The 19,842-nt window shown below is 50.0% G+C and overlaps 6 protein-coding genes across 7 annotated transcripts; 3 read left to right on the forward strand and 3 right to left on the reverse strand.

Moving 5' to 3' along the window:
* The first annotated feature begins 565 nt into the window (after window positions 1-565).
* On the forward strand, window positions 566-3,330 carry LOC117893878 (ATP-binding cassette sub-family F member 3). Its single transcript, XM_034800650.1, is given in 8 exon segments — window positions 566-969; window positions 972-1,063; window positions 1,122-1,345; window positions 1,406-2,053; window positions 2,113-2,286; window positions 2,353-2,843; window positions 2,909-3,000; window positions 3,059-3,330. Coding segments are annotated over 8 exon segments (2,124 nt in total). The 5' UTR covers window positions 566-719; the 3' UTR covers window positions 3,212-3,330.
* On the reverse strand, window positions 3,205-4,688 carry LOC117893879 (rRNA methyltransferase 3, mitochondrial). The gene is made up of 2 exons (XM_034800651.1): window positions 3,575-4,688; window positions 3,205-3,510 (listed from the first exon to the last, which is right to left on the reverse strand). Exons 1-2 carry the CDS (start codon window positions 4,660-4,662, stop codon window positions 3,342-3,344), a joined length of 1,257 nt encoding a protein of 418 aa, XP_034656542.1. The 5' UTR covers window positions 4,663-4,688; the 3' UTR covers window positions 3,205-3,341.
* Window positions 4,689-5,788: 1,100 nt separating this feature from the next.
* On the reverse strand, window positions 5,789-14,126 carry LOC117893139 (histone-lysine N-methyltransferase ash1). The gene is given in 8 exon segments (XM_034799594.1): window positions 5,789-6,444; window positions 6,506-6,730; window positions 6,793-7,604; window positions 7,607-8,237; window positions 8,302-13,110; window positions 13,203-13,334; window positions 13,389-13,495; window positions 13,709-14,126. Coding segments are annotated over 7 exon segments (6,900 nt in total). The 5' UTR covers window positions 13,476-13,495; window positions 13,709-14,126; the 3' UTR covers window positions 5,789-6,240.
* A 465-nt stretch (window positions 14,127-14,591) lies between these two features.
* On the forward strand, window positions 14,592-16,892 carry LOC117893833 (transcription initiation factor TFIID subunit 6). The gene is given in 6 exon segments (XM_034800596.1): window positions 14,592-15,555; window positions 15,614-15,783; window positions 15,850-16,070; window positions 16,073-16,301; window positions 16,368-16,635; window positions 16,702-16,892. Coding segments are annotated over 6 exon segments (1,860 nt in total). The 5' UTR covers window positions 14,592-14,670; the 3' UTR covers window positions 16,789-16,892.
* An 84-nt stretch (window positions 16,893-16,976) lies between these two features.
* On the forward strand, window positions 16,977-19,151 carry LOC117893839. Of its 2 annotated transcripts, none has more exons than XM_034800605.1 (3): window positions 16,977-17,361; window positions 17,457-17,475; window positions 18,407-19,151. In XM_034800605.1, exons 1-3 carry the CDS (start codon window positions 17,158-17,160, stop codon window positions 18,700-18,702), a joined length of 519 nt encoding a protein of 172 aa, XP_034656496.1. In that variant the 5' UTR covers window positions 16,977-17,157; the 3' UTR covers window positions 18,703-19,151. The 2 variants fall into 2 exon arrangements, with proteins under 2 accessions (XP_034656496.1, XP_034656495.1); XM_034800604.1 differs by having other exon boundaries at window positions 16,980-17,361; window positions 18,392-19,151.
* Window positions 17,363-18,113, reverse strand: LOC117893840 (general odorant-binding protein lush). The gene is made up of 3 exons (XM_034800606.1): window positions 17,856-18,113; window positions 17,653-17,803; window positions 17,363-17,584 (listed from the first exon to the last, which is right to left on the reverse strand). The coding sequence occupies exons 1-3, from the start codon at window positions 18,069-18,071 to the stop codon at window positions 17,496-17,498; spliced, it is 456 nt and encodes a 151-aa protein (XP_034656497.1). The 5' UTR covers window positions 18,072-18,113; the 3' UTR covers window positions 17,363-17,495.
* Window positions 19,152-19,842: the final 691 nt, after the last annotated feature.

Consider the following 19,842-nt stretch of genomic DNA (forward strand, 5'->3'; position numbering starts at 1 on the left):
CAATCACTTTTATACTATCCCTGACGAAATATTTCACAATTTTTTTAATCGTTCGCGAGTGTCAAGGCAGGTAACCAGCACAGTGGAAAATTCAAGCCAGAAATTTGTTAAAAAATGAATATGTCCTGAAATTGTAACTTTTCAGAAATTAGAATCACCCCTGTTAAAATAGCTTTTATTCTTGGCTTCCATCAAAATTGTCCGTCTATTTCTAGCTTTTTTCAAAGCTAGTTTAGCTTTCTTATGGCCCGAAGAGTTTGCAGCACTTCAGTGCGATGTTGGTGCTGTCGATATTTTTATATTCGGTGTTTCTGATGAGGGCGGACAATGTTCTTATAATTAAATTAAATAAAATAAAATTAAAGTTTTAGCGCGGAGACCCTAACTAGCTAGTAACATTAAATAGAACATCAAAACGAACAAAATAATTTAAGATTTACGGTATATTTACAGTATATTTTGAAAATGCAAGGTGATTTCTGTGTATTAAGAAGGAACCAGAGTGCCAGAGTGGAACAAAATAGCTGTCTTAACATCGATAGCCGGAAATCGATACTTTCTTCTCTCTTTGATTTCGCATGCGATGGTGTAAAAAAAATCATAAAAGCCAAATAAATCAATTATTTCTGCGTGCCGCTTCCATTGGATATTGGATATAGGATAGCCGTGATCAAGGTCAACTGTAGGGTCCAATTGTCCAGCAGAACAACACGAGCGAAATGAGTGAATACACGAGAATTCTGCAGCGCGAGTTCCCAGCGATAGACTCGGAATTGGTTTCCTACGTTATTGGTGTGCTGGCCGGCAGCGTGGAAGATTTCGAAACGTGCGATGACATCTTCGAGGCCGTGGGCGACATTCTCCAAAGTGTGGCCGGCGACCGGCCGGAGGAGAGTATACGGGACATATGCGAGGAGTTCTTCAACATAATGAAGAACAATACCACAAATGTGGAGCGCAAGGTGCTGAATGCCCCGTAAACATAGAGGAGATGGCCAAGAACATGGAGCGCATGGACATGGATCTGCAGAGCATATGGGTGGTCAACAAGGATGGGGCCAATGTGAGTGTGTACCTGACCAGAGTCGAAATCTAATTTTCATATGTCAATCTCCCTGAAGAAAGTGGACTCGAAGAAGCTGGAGAAGGCGGAGGCGAAGCTTCAACAGAAGCAGGAGAAGCGGCAGGAGGTGAACAAGCATGGCATGATTCCCGTGGCAGTGAAACTGCAAACGGCCACCGCCTCCCAGGTGACCAACAAGAAGAACACCAAATTGGATCAGAAGGGCCTGAATCGGTCCATGGACATTAAAATTGAGAACTTTGATCTGGCCTTTGGTGAAAAGTGAGTTCAAAAACAGACGCTTATCGCTCCCCCCATTAATCATAATGTTTTTCCCCACAGAGTTCTCCTGCAAAATGCGAATCTGCTGCTGTCCTTTGGGCGCCGCTATGGGCTGGTTGGACGCAATGGTCTGGGCAAGACAACCATGCTGAGGATGATTGCAGAGCGACAGTTGCAGATCCCTTCACACATCTCAGTGCTCCATGTGGAGCAGGAGGTGGTGGGCGACGATACGACAGCCGTTGAGAGTGTGCTGGAGTGCGACACTGAAAGAACGCGGCTGCTGACAAGAGAAAAGGAAATTCTGGCTGCCCTAAACAATGGCGTGCAGGATGCGACGCTGTCCAATGAGCTGAGCGAGACGTATGCTGCCCTGCAGAACATCGAGGCAGACAAGGCGGTGGCCCGTGCATCTGTGATACTCAAGGGTCTTGGCTTCGACGCTGACATGCAACTGCGGCCCACCAAATCATTCTCCGGTGGCTGGCGCATGCGCTTGGCCCTCGCTCGTGCACTCTTCTCCAAGCCGGATCTGCTGTTGCTCGATGAGCCGACAAACATGTTGGACATCAAGGCCATCATTTGGCTGGAGAATTATCTGCAATCGTGGCCCACTACGATCTTGGTTGTATCTCACGACCGCAACTTCCTGGACGTAGTACCCACGGACATTGTACATCTACATTCCCAGGAACTGGAGGCATACAAGTGAGATATACACATGCAGAAATGCCTGGAACCAGCTATCATATCTTCTCATTCCACAGGGGCAATTATGAGCAATTCGAGAAGACCAAAACGGAGAAGCTTAAGGCACAGAGGCGCGAATACGAGGCTCAAATGGCTCACAGATCTCATGTTCAGGAGTTTATTGATCGTTTCCGTTACAATGCCAATCGTGCCTCATCTGTACAATCCAAAATCAAGATGCTGGAGAAGCTGTAAGTCTTGAAAATAACTCACCATTAATCCTATTTTACTGACAATCTTTTATCCACTCCCAAAAGGCCCGAACTCAAGCCCGTGGAGAAGGAAACGGTCGTCACGCTCAAGTTCCCCGAAGTGGAGCCACTAAATCCGCCCGTCCTGGCCATCTCTGAGGTCTCCTTCCGCTACAATCCCGAAGATCCGTTGCCCATTTTCAAGGGTGTTAATCTGTCTGCCACCTCGGACTCGCGCATCTGCATTGTGGGCGAGAACGGAGCGGGTAAATCCACGCTGCTCAAGATCATTGTCGGCCAACTGAGCACCATTTACGGCAACATTGTCCTGCATCGTGGCCTGCGCATTGGCTACTTTGCCCAGCACCATGTGGATCATCTGAACATGAATGTGACGTGTGTTGGCGTCCTGGCTGAACTGTTTCCGGGTCGTCCCGATGAGGAGTATCGCCGGCAGCTGGGTAGCTTTGGTTTATCCGGACCCCTGGCACTGCAGAGCATTGCCAGCTTGTCTGGTGGACAAAAATCACGTGTGGCCTTAGCTAAGATGTGCATGGGTAAGTGGGCTTATTGAATCCATCTCAATCTCACTCAAAACTAATGAAATTGATTGATTCATCAGCGGAACCCAATTTCTTGGTACTCGATGAGCCTACAAATCACTTGGACATTGAGACAATTGATGCTTTGGGCAAGGCCATCAATGCCTTCAAGGTAGATTTCATCAAACTATATTTAAATACATATCTAAGACCCATTGTTATCATTTTAGGGCGGCGTCATCTTGGTTTCCCACGACGAGCGTCTCATCAAAGTCGTTTGCAAGGAGCTCTGGGTGTGCGGCAATCGCACGGTTCGCGCCATCGAAGGTGGCCTGGATGAATACAAGCGTGAGGTCTACAAGGAAATTGAAGCGAATAGTTGAATTGTTGTATTTTATTACCCAATGAATTTGTGAACTAAATTCTAGCACTAAATTTATAACAACATGTCCGTGACAAAGAAAACACTTCGGAAATGGTTTAACAATGTTTCCAAAGATAATCTTCCCTTTTTCACTCTGGGTTTTCCTTAACATCGATTGATTGCGATCCAGGCTGATTCAGTTTCCGGCGAAGCTCAAAGAGCAACAGCGTCAGGGCGGATGCCACATTCAGACTGTCAATGCCAGCTGCCAGGGGTATGTAAACGCATTTTCCCTTGCCTCCCACCAGGTTCATGAAGCTGCAAGAGGAAACAAGTCATACATTAGGAAATACGTAACCATCGGGAATGAAGAATCTCTTACTTGTAGGCCTCTTCGCTCACACCATGGCTTTCGCCGCCAATAATGAGCAAATTGTGGGATCCAATCTGCGCAATGTCTGCATAATCGATGGCCTGGCGATTGGCCAGCTTCTGCTTATTGCTCTCCGCTATGAAAACATGACAATTATCAGCTGAATCGGCTGGGATGGTCATGGAGAGCTCTTCCCATGACACATCATCGAGGATGGGCACGCGGAACTGACCGCCACAGCCGCCGCGCAGAGCCTTCGACTCCCAGGGATCGCAACAGCCGCGGGTGACCACCACTTGGCTGCAGGGCAGGGCGGCGCAGGTCCTAATAATGCTTCCCAGGTTGTTTGGCTCCCTAATGTTGTCACACACGACTGTAATGGGCAAGGGCTGGGTGCCCAGCCGCTGCTGCTCTGCCAAGTTCTTCTCCAATCCCTTCTCCGAGGGCCGATCGAAGACGGCCAACAGGCCAGGGGGCGTCACCAGCGAGGACCAAGTCTTTAGGTCATGTTGTGGAACTTTGTAGATCTTTGTGCCGGTCTCCAGCTGGGCCTGGGCCACTTCCTCTTTTAACAGGGCCAACTGATCTTTCTGGCTGAAGATGAGGCTGCTCATTTTGAGGCCACATTGCAGGGCCTCCTTTATGAGACGTCTGCCTTCGATGATGATCTGTCGGTTCTTGTCGCGACGCTTGCGAGACCGCACTGTGGTCAACAGCGTGCTCGTCAGCGGATCCTGCAGTGTGAGACGCACAAACTCCAGATTCAATTCGCTGTCCTTGATGACTGAAAGAGGAACTGGTGTTGGTCGTGCCGCAGGTGGAATACTGAACTTCGGTGGTGGGGCCAATGAAACACTCTGATCTTTCACTTTTCTTTGGGGTTTAGCTGTTCCCTTGTTCCGATTCTTGCGTAAAACTTCCCGCGTGCTAACCGGCTCATGCTTTATAGCGGAATTCTCGAAGAGATTAGCCTCTATATCCAGTGCATCGGTGATATCGTTTCTAGGCACGCCTGAGCTGCTCGGTCGCAGCACATTAAAGTTGTTCACATGTCTTAAATTTGATTGAAAAGAGCGTTTTAACATATTATAAAACATGTTTTTATGTTGACCGCGGTATTATCGATAAAATATACCATTAGGGCCTCGTAAATATACCAAAATATACCATTGCATCTTCAAAGTATACCGTAAATATACCGTTGTCTTAAATCAGATTCCTCGATTTGGATGTTCTATTTGATATTACTAGCTTGCAAAGACTTTCACCACTGAAACAATAGTTTAATCCGATTGAAGAAATAATTTTGCTTAATATAAATACATTTTTTTATTGGATTGTATACCTCATGACCTTATTTTTACAAATTTGTATTTGAATTTTTCATTCGAAATCACCCCCTCTGGAAGCACGGGAGCTTTGTAGTGTATGTAAATTATTAACGGATACACCTGTACGCGCGCGGAACAAAAGAGGAAAAGAATTTCTATTGTTGGGCGATAAGGGAACATAAGTATATATTATAAGCTCGGAGTGCTTTGGGGGCGGTGCTTTTATCTTTACAACATAATTGGGGCTAGAGTCCGGTATCGACATTAGCATTCATAATTTATTATTCATATTCATTATAATTCTGTAAAAGATTCTGCACGTCCAGTTCACCGATTTAGATATGAAAAAATGTATTTATTTTTGTATTGGGAAAATAAGCCCAAATCGTGTTGTTGGCCTACAAAACCGATAATTTTAAAGAGTCTAGCTTGAACTGACCCTCTATTTTGACATCACTGAATTTCTAAACAACTTTCTCTTCTCTCCGACAGAGGGCGCAACCGATGGCATTCCAGTTGCAATGAAAATTATATTTTTATTTCAGTTTCAATATGTTGTATTTTTCCCCAGAGGTTGTTAGAAGCCATAAAGCAATTGGATACTAATTCTCCAAGCCAAATTGTGCTGCCCTTTTTTTATACCATATAAATGCGGTAAGCTTGCCCAGTCTCCGGATGGAAGACAGATTAAAAATGTCCACAATCTGATATTTCAATTGTAATGAAAATATATTTTTATTTCCGTTTCAATATTTGTGTTAGCAGTTAATAACAATTTCAAATTAATTAAAAACTAATCGCGCATTCGGTTGTGCCACTTGGGTGTTTGCGTAGTTTCGTGTTAAGCATTCATTTATAACAAAATACAATAATTAATAATTTAAAATAACAATTCAAAAGTCAAACGCATTAAATTGCAAGGAGTGTGGTGATTGGAATGGGCGGGACTGGGGTGGTGTAGGGAAAAGCTTCGTAAAACAAGATTAATACGGAAATGCGAAGTAAACAATTAAAACATAGAAAATTCATCTAAATTGGGCTTCATGCGGTTGTGTAAATTCAAGGATATATAAATAAGTTCTTAAAATATTCATCATTAAAAGTATTCTTCATAATAAGTTCCATTTTCGCCATTCTCCAAGGCCCACTCTTTACGAATTTTGTTCATAACAGTCTAAAAACTAGAATTACTACTATCACCGCTGCGATTTATGTGTAAGTTGTGTATGTACATGGCTAGGTTCTATGTTTTGTTAAGGTATGTTCCATAAATATTAAGCAATGCCTCTAAATATAAGCATGTACAACATATGTATATGTACATGGCTGTACCCACAGCGCAAACTAGGCGCTAGGCGTAGCCGAGTTCGAGTTACTGCTGGTTTGTTGGTGTTGTTGGTTGTTGTTTGTTTTTCGCTGCCTGGCTCCACGGCCGGACCACAGGTACGACAAATCAATGGGCTGCTCCTGCGCCGTCTGTGCATCCATGCACTTCAATTTGACGGTCTTCAAAACGTTCTCCAAGCGCGAACGCTTCTTCTCAAGTATCTGAAACATGGATAGGCACATGGTGAAATTTCACTCGGAAAGGGACCTGCAGCACACTCACCTGTCCGTTGGGCGCCACTGGGGCTATAACATGCACGCTTGTTGCTCCTCCCGTTGCATCTGCGGCTGCCGCACTACTCCCACGTTGCTTTCTGCCTCCTACTTTCTGCTGCTGCTGCTGCTCCTGTCTTCCTGAAGTCTTGTGCATAGTTGCGGACACAGCTCCTACTTCTAAATCAGTCTTTTGCTTCTTCGTTTTCAGCAACGAGGGATCCACATCATGGGGCTGTAAACACAAGGAACTATTAGCATTTAGCTTGACATTTTGGGCGCACATCTTATACGTACCGCATAGCTTTTGCAGATCTTTAGCTTTTCGGGGAACTTGCGGAAGGCATAGCTCTTGGTGCAGGCCGGATGGTTGGCCTTGGCTTTGGAAAAGAATCTCGCCGTCTTGTCCACTCGCAGCTCGCAGATGAAACAATGATCCTCGTCGGGGCACTCCATGGGACGGCCCTTGCAAAATGTGGTGCGATCCAAGACCCAGCAGCGGCCAATAACCAGCTCAATGGGCACCACTTCGTAGAGGGAGACGCGCACGACCTCATTGGGATAGAAGCGGCGCGAGGGCTCGTGGAAGGTCTCGTGGGGTCGCAGAAAATGATGGCCGAAAATGAAGCGCTTGCCCTCATCATTCTTCCACAAGTGCTCCACGCGAAAGATGTCACATTCCTGGTAGTCAATGGCCCCAATTGTCTCGTAGGTGTGCTTCTGGCTGGGCAGGATGTTGCCGGCCGCATCCTTAATGGGTATGTCGCGCAGCACGTACACAGCGTCGCCCTGTCGCACCTGCAGATTGCCCCGCATGAGGGTGAGGTAGTAGCGATGGCCCTCTTCGGTGTATTCGTCCAGGGGTATCTCACGATCCACTTCCCGCGGCTCGCATCGCTCGCACTGGTAGTTGTCCGCATCGATGTCCGCCTTGGTGCACTCCGTATGCTGCCAGACCATGCACTTGGCACACTGAATCATCAGACCCTCGTCCTTGTAGAGGCCGCAAATGCAGCGAATAACATCCTCATCGGAAGAGGCCTCGATGGCAGGCAGGGGCACAGTTGCCACAGTTGTTACTGGATCCACTTCTACCAGCTCTGGGGTTTCTCCTCCACAGGTGCAGCCTCCTCCTTGGGCCTGAAGCTCTGCAATGACTCTATATCGCCCAGAATCTCCAGCAGTTGTGTGTAGCAGGCCATCTTCTGTTGCTCGTAGCAGTCCAGCAGCTTTTGCACCGCCTTGGACTTGCCCTCATCGTCGCCATGCTGCTGCTTGGCCTCAGCAAAGAGTTGCAGCATCTGCAAGTCATACTCCAGGGGCGTCTTATAGTGTCCCTGCTCGACGTGGGCTTGAATTAACTTGAACTCCACGCGGGCAGCCGATCCAGGAGTGCTGCTTGAGCCATGGGTCTTTCCATTTGAGTTTTTGATGGCCTTCTTTTTCTTACTGCTGGACACAGTCATCAGCAGCTCGGACATCTTCAGGCCCTCCACGGCGTTGCAAATGTCTCTCAGTATCACTGCCATTTTGGCCATCTTATCCAGCTCTGGATCCTGGACGGCCTGGGTGAGGCCACGAGTCTTCATATTCCTCTGTGTGCAGAGTGCAGAGATTTGGGTGGCCAGCAGGCAGGTGGAGGATGGCGTAGAGGGTCGACTTCCAGGCAATCCATCGCCATTGGACACCGCATGGCTGGGCGAAGCAGATGCTGCCGCAACCTTGGCTTTGAATTTGCGAATCTGATAGATAGATAGAGATTGAAATTAGAGAAACTCCTTTGGGGTGTAGTAGATCAGAGCATACCTTCTCAAAGTTTCGGATTAGGAACGCATTGAACTGTTTGACCAACTTCTTCTCCTTCTCGGAGAGTGGCTGCATCTTGGCCTTGGCCACGGCCACTGCCGCTGGGCTCTCCTTGCCCGACAGCCTCTGGGCATGCTTCTTGGCCTTGTGCTTCCGCTGGCGCCCGTTGCGGCCTGGACAACTCTCCACGGGCTTGGCCTCGACGGCAGGCAGCGGCTTTACTCTCTGCGACTTGCCACCAATGACGCCCCTGCACTGGGGCATATTGCAGCGACAAGGCTGGCCCTCGGAGGGATTGAAGAGCGAGAAGTTGTAGTCGTAGGTGAGCTCCTCGCCCTGCTCGATGGGCCGCTTGGCAAACAGCACCATGCGGGACAGCCCGTTGACGCTCCACTTCTGCATCTCGCAGTTGGGCTCGCACGAGTGGTTCACAAAGCGACAGTCGCTGCCCATGCGCTGGCCATCGATGACGAGGCCACCATCCAGATGGAGGCAATAGTGATGCGTGTCATTGAGATAGATGCTGGCCATGCGCTGCTTAAACTCCCGCTCGGTGACCACTTCGCCCACGTACTCGAGAATGTAGGTGCCCTTGGCAATGGGCAGCTTCGTGCGCACGCCCCAGCCCTTGTCCAGCGTCATGAATCGCTCCACGCCGGGCGCCACCTCATGGCGTTGGATCTTCTGGTTCCTGCACTTCTCCGCCGCCGGGCAATTGCTGGGCGAGCACTCAGTGTAGACCATGCGATTCAGACAGTTGTCCTGGCAGGCCTTCTCCCCCTGGTTCTTGCAGTTGCAGGTGGGATGATCGAACCCTGCCAGATTCGGGCGCACTGACTCCGCATAGACATTGGTGCGGATCTTGCGATAGTTCCACGAGGGCACAATGTGCCGCGTGGGCAGCTTATCGTTGGTGTACGCCCACCAAATGTCGTACGGCAGTTCAAAGTCCATTTCCGTTTGTCGCAGATACTTCTCGCAGTAGGGCGGTGGCGGCAGCAGGCTGCCACCCGGCGTGACATGCTGCTCCTCCAGTCCTCCTGCTCCCGGCTTCTTGTTCACTTTGTTCACGGGCGGCGGCATCGGCGACTGTTTGTAATAATTGGAGAACAATCCAGCCACCAGATAGTTCTTCTTCACCTTTGAAAACTTGCGCTGGGCGGCAGAGGCAGAAACAGAAGCCGTTGAGGCAGTCGAGGCCTTGTCCTCGCTGGCATCACTCAAGCTGGCATTGTCGGGCGGTTGGGGATGAAGCGATTCGCTGATGGGCAGAGGATCATGTTCAATGGGGATGCCCTCCAAGCGCTTGGCCTCTGCCGCAGCATCGATTTCCTCCTGCGTGGCATGCATTTCCAAGAGGGAAACAACCTCCACGGGCACAGGAACTGGCACGGGCACTGGCAGAACTGGCTGTGGTGGGTCCACGATGCTGGCCTGCAGATTCTTCCTTCGCTTCAAGCGAATCTGACAGCTCTTCAGGCCAACGCCTGCCGGTAGCTTGATGTTGTTCAGCGGCTGCTGTGGTTGCTTCACCTGTGGCGCCGCTGCAGCGGGCTTTTCCACTTCCAATTTTGGCTTGGGCTGGCGTCCACGCTTCTTGGCCGGCGGCTTCTCTTCCAGGGCGGGTAGGGGAGGAGGAACAACCACCACAGGGAGCGCCTCCTTGTCTTTGGGTTTTCTTCCTCGCGGTCTGCCCCTGGGCGCTGGTGTCTGTGGACGCTGAAGACGCTCTAGAGCTACGACGGAGAGGCGAGGTGCCCTCTGATTGCTCCTGGCAACAAAGGTCTCCCTGGCCTCTCCTGTTAGCGGCACACGCTCACAGTCCAACAGGGGATTGGCTGGGATTTGAGCACTGCTGGAGCTCCTCGTCTCCCGAATGGGCTGCAGTGGCTCCTCGTCTGCCTGCTGCATCGCATGCATACTCAAGGGAAGATCATCCATCACGACTGCTGGCTGTTGCTGCTGCTGCTGCGGTTGAGGTTGCTGCTCGACGCTGACTTTCCTTTTCTTCTTTTTCACTGTGGGAAATCCTGTGCGGTTGATCTTCTTGCGCTTCCGCTTGAGCATCAGATTGCCGCCGGTCTTGTGGAGCAGCGTCTCCACCACCCGCTGACCGATTTCCTTTTTGGTATCCTCTTTGATGTCCAGGGCCGAGAGCAGCGGCGACTCCGCCTCGGTCTTGGTTATGACAGATTCGTTCAGCTTGCCCATGGGAATCTGTATTTCCAGCTCCACCGATGGCTCGAATATGCCCGGTGGGGGGTAGCTTCCGGATGGTGATTGCAGCTGGATCAAGTCTCTCGCGGAGTGTGGCACCTTCTGCTGCTTGGCTGCACCTCCGCGCCGCTGCTGCTTGAGGGAGCACAGAGAACTGGGACTGATGTCCAGCAGCTTGCCGCCACTGATCGAATTGTTGTCCACCACAATCCGCAGCGGAGAGTTGCTGGCCGAGGAGGCAGCCGCCGCAACGCCTGCCGCCGAGGGTTGCTCCAGCAGGTGCCGCTTCTTGGGCGTCAGAGCGGACTTGCCACTCTTGGCATTGAACTGCGCCTGCGACTTGGTGGAGGCCGTGCTCTTGGCCGTCGCAGCAGCTGCCGCCCAGGCCTCGGCATTGAGTTTGCCATTGGCAAAGGCCGCCTCGGCCAGGGGACGCTCGCCGGGCGTGAGCAGATAGTGGCGCTTCTTAAGCGGCAACTTGTGATCGTCGGGGCTGGAGCTGGAGTTGCTTTGCGACTTCTTGTGGCGCCGCTTGGCTGTGCCATTGCTGCTGCCACTGCCATTGGGGGTTCCGCCAGCGCTCGCACTGGCGCTAGCCGAGAGCATGGCAAAGTCCACCAAGGGCTCGCTCAGCTTGCGCTTCTTTTGGGCCCGCTTGAGGGGCTTGGAGAGCCCAGCGGCAGTGGACGATCCCGAGCCTGCTCCTCCTCCATTGAGAATCAATTGCTGTGCCGCGGCATTGGGTGCCGCCAGTGTGGCCTGCAGCTTGGTGGCCTCGGCAAGCAGCTTCTCCTTGCCGCTGCTGCCAGTGAGGCGATCATCCTGAATGCGACAGCGAGAGTGGAAGGTGCTGGTGATGATCTCGATCTCAGTGAGCAGCTTGGAGTCAATGTTCAGCGACTTGCTGTGGCTGAAACTCTTACGTCGATGCCGGCGACGCACGCGCGACACTCCCGAGACATAGCTGCTGCACATTGACGCCGCCGAGGAGCGTCTGGACTTGATCTTGCAGGAGGACTTGCTGGGTGCAGGGGTTTCCTTCCGTTGATTCATCATTTTGCTGATAAAGTTCTCCGGATTGGTCGCGGCCAGGCTGCCGCTGGTGCTGCCCGTGCCGCCGCCACGACCGAAATACTGTCCCGTGGTCACATATCGATTGATTTCGCCATACTTCTTGCTGGCACTCGTCGTGGGCAGACTCTGGAGACTGGGCTTGCTGATGTATTCGTTGCTCTCCTCGCTGCTCTGGCCCAGCGAGAGGCCGGCCAGCAGCAGTATGTCCTGATCTTCGGTGGGGTCCTCCTGTGCCGCTCCACTCTTCAGCAGCATCGAGGCTCTACGCTTGCGTCTCATCCGCATGCCAGACTTGCCCGACTCCTTGCAGTCGCTGCGATAGCCACAGCTCTTGGCCCGACTGCGGCGACTCATGCAGCTCTTGGTGCTGTAGCGACTCTTGCAGCTGGCATCTGACTTGTAGCCCGAGTTGTGGTTGTGCGAGCTCCTCTGGTGCCGCACACTGCCGTAGTCCGAGACATAGCCGCTCTTGGCTGCCAGAATCTTGCTGCATATTGTGGTGCTGGCACCGCCCGCTCCACTGGCCGCACCCGCTCCGACACTCACGCTGCGCAGCCTGAACTTTTTGTTCACATCGATCTCCCGCCACAGAGGGTCCAGCTGCAGCTCTTCCTTGTTCGTGCTGGAGCTGGTCTTCTTGTTGTTCTGCCGCCGCTTGTTCCTGGGCGAGGGATACAGGACTCGCTCCGTCGCGTACATTCGCTTGTCCAGGTAGGCCATATCGATCTTAGGCTTGTTGCTGGTCGCAGCGGCTGGAGCTCCCGCAGTGCCCGAGGGCACAATGTTCTCTGTTTGCATTTTGGGCGAGGGCGTGGTGCTCTGTGTGGTGCTGGTGGTGCTTATGACGCCCGAGTCAGCCGATTCGTTGATGGCCGGACCCGAGCTTCGAGATGGCGGCACCACTACGGGCGTTTTCTTGGGCCTGCCGCGACGTTTGCGCGGCACATTCGCCAGCAGTTGGGTTTCCTCCTTCGCTTTCGGGAGCTGCTTCTCCGTCAGCTTGGAGTTGCCCGTTTGGCCCAGCATCTGGGTCTTCTCCATGAAGTCCTGCAGCAATGTGGACTGGTATTGGGGCAGATTCTTCGATTTGGCAGCCTTGCGAAAGCTGCCCTCGACGGTGGTGTCCTCGGTGTCGCTCTCCACGCGCTTGATGGCCGCCTGCACCAGATTGGGCAGATCATTGTCGCTCGAGGAGATGCCAATGTCGAGGGGTTTGCTCGCGGACTGCGCTGCCTGGCTGATGGCCGTCAGCAGGAGTCGGGGGGCACGTTGTTGGTGCACCTTCAGCGGCAAATCATCCTCAGAGTCCGAGGAGAAGGCGGACTGCATCCGTTTCTTTGTCTTTGCTGCGTGGCTTTCGGTTTTGCTGTTGTGGTTGCCGCTGCTGCCGCTGGCAATTTTCTTGCGCTTCACTTTGATTTTTTTGCTAGCTGCTTTATTTTTAGCCTCTGAGCAGCCGGACTCCGTGTCCTGGGTGGACATCTTTCTAGACTTTAAGGGATTCTTGCAAATTATGCTCTGACGATGATCTCTCTGACTGGGAGCTGGGGCTGGGGCTGGGCCTCCTGGGGTTGGGGGTGGAACTGGTGCTGGTGATTTTTTGATGATGCGGGTAGCAGGGGGCGAATGGCTGAGATTCTCATGCGCAGTCCATCAGTGTCCGAACGTTGCACGACACTAAACTGTGTGGCTGATTTCGCAGACTTCGATTGGCTCGATTGATCCGTAATGGAATCAGTTTCCTATTAATTCAAAGGTCAAACATGGATTATCGATATGGGTGTTGGACTACTTGCCTCATTTTCACTGCCGGATTCTTGTGTACGTTGCGTTTCCAAAACCTTTGCTGCTGATGCTGATGTCTCATTTTGGCCACTGCTCATATTTTGGTGTCGCGTAGAAGCTGCAAGATGATGTGTAAATGCGGCGATTAGCTGCGGCCACAAGCGAGAGAGATGTTTTTTTGACAATGCCTTAAATTTAATCGCATTTAAAGTAGGTCAAACCGTAGGCGCTGTGTGGGACAGCGGGGCGCGCGGGCGGTAGGCCGTCGTCTGGGCGAGGGTCCCCCGCGCCAAACCAACACCAACCCAATCAACTCTTTTCACACACTTACGCTTTGTGATTTTCTCGCTAGCACTTCACCTGCGGCTTTAGTTCAAGTGTAAAGAGTCAATGAATAACCGAATTAGTGCTTTATTCATTGCATTTGCAGTTTTTTGTTTGCCCCTGGCTTGTGGCTTGTTTTGCTTCTTAAAATGGCGCCGTTTTCACTTTTGCTGCAGTCGCTGCTGCTGCTTCTCTGCTTTGTTCGACGCCCGACGGACGACAACGACGCAACGTTGCAATGCTTTTCTTTTATTTTCGCATGCGGCACACTACACTCAATTTCGATCGCTATATTGTTCACTTGTGCTGCACGCGGGCAACGGGTGGGGGCGCGCGTCAATTGTTATTCTTAATTTGGCGCAACAACAAAAATCCAGGCAACCAAAAATTTACGAACATAAATAAATAAAGAAATGGTGATTGGTGCAGTGTAACCGCGGACTTATCGATAAAATATACCGCAGTCCCTCAAAAATAGACCAACTCAGTTTCAAAATACACCGTAAATAGACAGATTTTCACTGATTTCGATCATCTCTTTTTATTTTAGTAGCTAGTTTGGACTCTCAGCGCTTTAAAAAATTTGTGTATCCCATAAAAATAATTGATTTTCTACAAGGTTGATTAGTTTAAATTACACCTTATAATTGAAATGTTAACTATAAGAACTTTAGCAAAATTATACACAAAATTAATGTTTTTACATGGCATCTACACATTTGCTACATATCAAGAACATTTCCAACTGGGTATGTAAACCAGGGTGGCAACTATGTAAAAATGCAAGAAAATACCAAAAATTATATATGGTATATTTGGTATACTTAATAAGATTGTTGGTATATGACGGTATATTTTATCGATAATTCCGCATGCACACTGCGTGTGTACACTTTGTTTATTTATATAAAATTTATCACAGAAATACCTATTTAACGTAATTAATTGCACACACACATATTGCAAAGCATGAGCGGGAAGCCTGTAAAGCCAAGCAGCGCTACCAGCAGCATGCTGTACGGCTCCGTCTACTCTGCTGAATCAATAAAAGTAATTGCCGAAAGTATCGGCGTGGGCACCTTGTCGGACGATGCGGCCAAGGAGCTGGGCGAAGACATCTCCATCAAACTGAAGCGCATTGTCCAAGATGCGTCAAAGTTCAGGAACCATGCCAAGCGGCAAAAGTTGGTGATCAGCGACATCGATATGTCGCTGAAGGTGCGCAATGTGGAGCCCCAGTATGGATTTGTGTCCAAAGATCACATTCCCTTCCGCTTTGCCTCGGGCGGCGGTCGCGAATTGCACTTCACGGAGGACAAGGAGCTTGACTTGAGTGAGATCACAGCCAACAACTCGGTCAAGATACCACTGGATGCAACGCTACGCTCCCACTGGTTTGTGGTGGAGGGCATACAGCCCACGGTGCCGGAGAATCCGCCACCGCTCTCGAAGGACTCGCAGTTCGTGGACTCGGTCAATCCGGTGATCAAACTAGACCAAGGCCTAAACAAGGATGCCGCCGGAAAGCCAACCACCGGAAAGATTCACAAGCTCAAGAACGTGGAGACCATCCACGTGAAGCAGCTGGCCACGCACGAGTTGTCCGTGGAGCAGCAGTTGTACTACAAGGAGATAACCGAGGCGTGCGTTGGCTCCGATGAGCCACGTCGTGGCGAGGCCCTACAGTCGTTGGGCTCTGATCCAGGCTTGCACGAGATGCTGCCTCGCATGTGCACGTTCATAGCCGAGGGCGTCAAGGTCAACGTGGTGCAGAACAATCTGGCTCTGCTCATCTATCTGATGCGCATGGTGCGCGCCCTGCTGGACAATCCATCTCTCTTCTTGGAGAAATACGTAAGGCATCCGAGGCAACTCTTTTCCATAGCTAATCTCTGGGCTTTATCGTTGATAGCTTCATGAGCTGATACCCTCAGTGATGACGTGCATTGTGTCCAAGCAGCTTTGCATGCGCCCCGAGCTGGACAACCATTGGGCACTGCGCGATTTTGCCTCCCGCCTGATGGCCCAGATCTGCAAGACCTTCAACACATTGACCAACAACCTACAGACTCGTGTGACGCGGTAGGTGTTCTGGATTTCTTCGAACAGGACACACATCAATCACCTTTCCTTTTTCCCACTCTACAGTATCTTCAGCAAGGCTCTGCAGAACGATAAGACACATTTGTCCTCTCTATACGGCTCCATTGCGGGTCTGTCGGAGTTGGGAGGCGAGGTGATCAAGGTGTTTATCATACCGCGGCTCGCATTCATCTCGGAACGCATCGAGCCCCACCTGCTGGGCACCTCCATCAGCAACACGGACAAGACAGCCGCCGGCCACATACGCGCAATGCTACAGAAATGCTGTCCCCGATACTAAAGCAAATGCGCGCCCATCCAGACATTGCCGACGAGTACAAGTCGGACTTTGGCTTTTTGGGTCCGTCGCTGTGTCAAGCCGTGGTAAAGGCACGCAACGCTCCGGCCAGCATTGTGACGATCTCCTCGAACGCCATCAACACGGCGCCCATCACGAGTGCCGCTCAGACGGCCACTGCCATTGGACGCGTTAACATGCCCAGCTCGCAGCGACAAGGGTAAATGCACTGAATGGAACTCCTATTTGATTGCCACTTCTCAATCCCCGATCTTCTTCCCGACAGAAGCCCTGTGGTGTCGACCCTGCCTCAGATACGCGCCCTTCAGTCCAATCAGCAGCCGCAAAAGTTCGTGATTGTCACACAGAATGCACAGCAGCAGCAGTCGCAGCAGGCAAAGGTGGTGCGACGGGGCAGCTCGCCCCACAGTGTTGTCCTGTCGGCCGCCTCCCTGGCGGCGAACACTTCCAACTCGAACTCCTCATCGGGCAGCGGCAACGTCAGCAACCTGAACAGTGGCGGCAGCCTGCTCTCCTCGCGGAGCAACGACAATGTGTGTGTTAGTGGCGATGGCCAGGAAGGCCAAGAATTGTCGGGTCTAACAGTTGATTCTTTTTAGAGCACCCTAGACGCCAGCTCGCTGATCATCGAGACGGAAATTGTGCGCGCTCCACCCGAACTGGACGATCTGACCCATCTCGAGTGACACACAACCATTCATGAGCTCCATTCATAGTCGTTCATAGCTTAAGCGTAACCCCAAGCAGTATATAATAAGCAATAAAGTGAAGTTTTGTATCCAAGAACCTACCCCAAAAAGCGCTTAAAGCTTGCCCACGCATAAAGCACGCAGCACGCATGTGCGGAATGGAATGTCTGTGAAGTGGCTGGCTATTGATTTTTCCACCACTCAGCACAAAGAGCTCTCAGCGGACAAAGAGAGCATACACAGCGCACAACTCATTTGTAGATACCCATCGCAGGACAAAGGCAAAGCTCAAACCAGGCAACAGCAGCAGCAGGAGATATTTTGGAATTTTTGTATAGGAATTTGGAGTTAAAGAACTGAAACAGAATGCATGCCAGATTTGCTGATCCTGAGCCCGCGTCCCCCGACAGCGATGAGCGTGTTGAAACAGAGACTTTGGAGTATCGCATCGAGGTGTTCAAACAGAATCCCAAGAACATGGCCGCGCTGCACGAGATGCTCGATGAGGTGGTGCTGCGCGCTGAAACGGAGGCCAATAAGCGGGCATTCGATGGCCAGAAATTGCAACAGGTAAGCCAATCCAATCACTTGTATCCTTTATTGGTGCTTGCTTTGCGTGTGTATGTGTAAAACTAATGCATATCCTTGCTATCCCACTTTTGCAGGGCAAGGAGAAACGTCCGAGTGAGTATCCTTATTGCTTTCTATGGGAATGTAAACTTGCTGGGATCCACCTCGGCCATGCACTTGGTTGTATAGAAGATCTTTTCACACGAATCCTTGTACGGTTTCTCTGCGAAAACAAAGACAATGTCCTTCGGATGTCGCCTTGAAGTGGGCTTCAATTCGATTGGTACTTACGCACATCCCTGCATGCATCTACGGACGCCATGCCAGCCTCCAGCATTTCCGGGGGCAAGATGATTGGCAGCTGAGCATACGCCTTGGTGGCGCTGAACTCACCCTTCTTCGTCACCGTGCCCGCCATCTGGGCAATGCATCTGGTGTAGCACTGCAAGAGGATACATCATGGAATAGCTTGGCCTCTCTGGTCCTCGACTCACCATCAAATCCTTCGTGTGCTCCATGGTAAAGTCCGCTGAACGCATGCGATCCAACTCTTCGGTGGTCACCTTAAACTTGGGCTGGCAGGCACCGCGCAGCATGTCCATGGACTGCATCATCTGTTCCATGGTGACGGCCGCTCCTTGCTGGGGCAGCAGCACCAGCAGGACAATGGCCAACGCCAGAGACGAGTTGTGTTTCCAGTGCTTCTTCATGTTTGCCAAACAAAAAATGCCTCGAATTTCCGGCTAGCTGCGGCCTTTATATGTGCGCAGATGAGATACGGATGGGGATGTAGACCCTGGTGACAGGTGGCTGGCGACTGGGTGGGTGGACCAGCAGGTGGTAATTAAGCGGAGCCACTAATTAAAACACGCTTTCGCACGTTCCACTCCCAATTGCATTCTCCTGTTCTGTAGTTATTTATGTTCGATCGCATGCGATTTGTGCACTTTAATCCGCAATTTGCTTTCGGCCTCCCACACTGATCTTTGGTTCTTTGCTTTTCGAATGCTTCCTGCGCTAATCTGTCCAGGTTTCGCCATACCAGATTTTAAGAACGGCAAGGTGGTGAATCGCGCACGAGGATTTGTGGTGCGCATCTTCGATGCCATCTGCAATTGCGCCAACACCAATGCAGCCGCAGCCACGACGCGCTTCAAGCTGAGAAGCAACAGCGGTGGATCAGCAGCAGGAGGGTCATCTGGCAATGGTAAGCGTCAGCAATCCCAGGACGAACCGGAGACCCTAACCCTGACCAAGAAGAAACCATCGGCCGAGGGCAAAAAGAAGAAGGGCGTCAGCATGGCCGATGATGTGCAGGCGGGCGTACGACTAATGGACTAAGCCAAGCAATAATCCAATCTTGGAAAACACACACAAAATATAATCAAAAAGGAGTGGGCCCAAAAGATGAGGGAAATCAATTATTGTATCATCACAATCTATCCCACAACTTTACACCAAATATCGTCTACACTTTACATACTCCTTCTAATGGGTAATTCCCAAATGGATTTCATTGCTCAAAAACTAAATCGACAAACGCACAACAACAATTTTGATAAAGTCTTCCCCGCCTTGAATATGGAAAGGGACCTTTCCACTTTATCATTTCGAAAACCCAAATGTGATCCCAAAGAAACAAAATCAGAAGAGCACAAGCAACATTTAGGGTTAGTTAGGGTCTATAACTTTTCATACACTCTCCACTATCGGAACCCTTAAAACAATAACATTCTCCCACGCACAACACAATCAAAATGTAGGCATTGCATAATACAAAATATATATCACCAGTAAAAACACTGCAATGTCATGGGTTTAACCACAGGTCTGTCTGTCAGAACACTCCACCTAATTATAACTACTGTACTGTAGGATAAGTATATCAAATTATATACCAATATACCTATTTAGATGTGTGTGTTGTGTGTACGTGTTTGTGTGTAGTAGAAGTTACTAAAAAAAAGAGAAAGCAAACAAAATTCATTACTAAATATACAAAAATAAATGTGTACTGATTTTATATATATAAAAATGTATGTAGTAAGTATACCTTTACCTACAAATACATGCAAACTCGTACGATTATATAGAAATTTAGTTACATCCGACAACCGACAACAAAAATCATAGGTTTCCTTTAATCAAGAACCACACTTGTACGCTCTATACACCATATATTTTTGTGAGTGCCCCTTTTTGGAAGAGAGAGAATTGATCTTATACCGTTTACCTATAACAAGAACTATAAAAACTATAAAATTCCAACTGAAAGAACTTTGTAAACATATTTGCAACAGGCAACAGTTTTGTATAAGATTTTGCATTTATTTTGTAATCTCCCACAAATGCAAAGAACTCCCCACAAGTTTGAATTTGTTGCTAAAATTATGAATTATAAACTACAGCAATACGAAAGAAAAGTGTGCGCATATGAGATGTGTTGTATTTAGTTTACAAAGAAAATATCAGCAATAAAGT

Source organism: Drosophila subobscura, chromosome J (assembly GCF_008121235.1).
Source record: "Drosophila subobscura isolate 14011-0131.10 chromosome J, UCBerk_Dsub_1.0, whole genome shotgun sequence".
NCBI classification, from domain to species: Eukaryota; Metazoa; Arthropoda; class Insecta; order Diptera; family Drosophilidae; genus Drosophila; species Drosophila subobscura.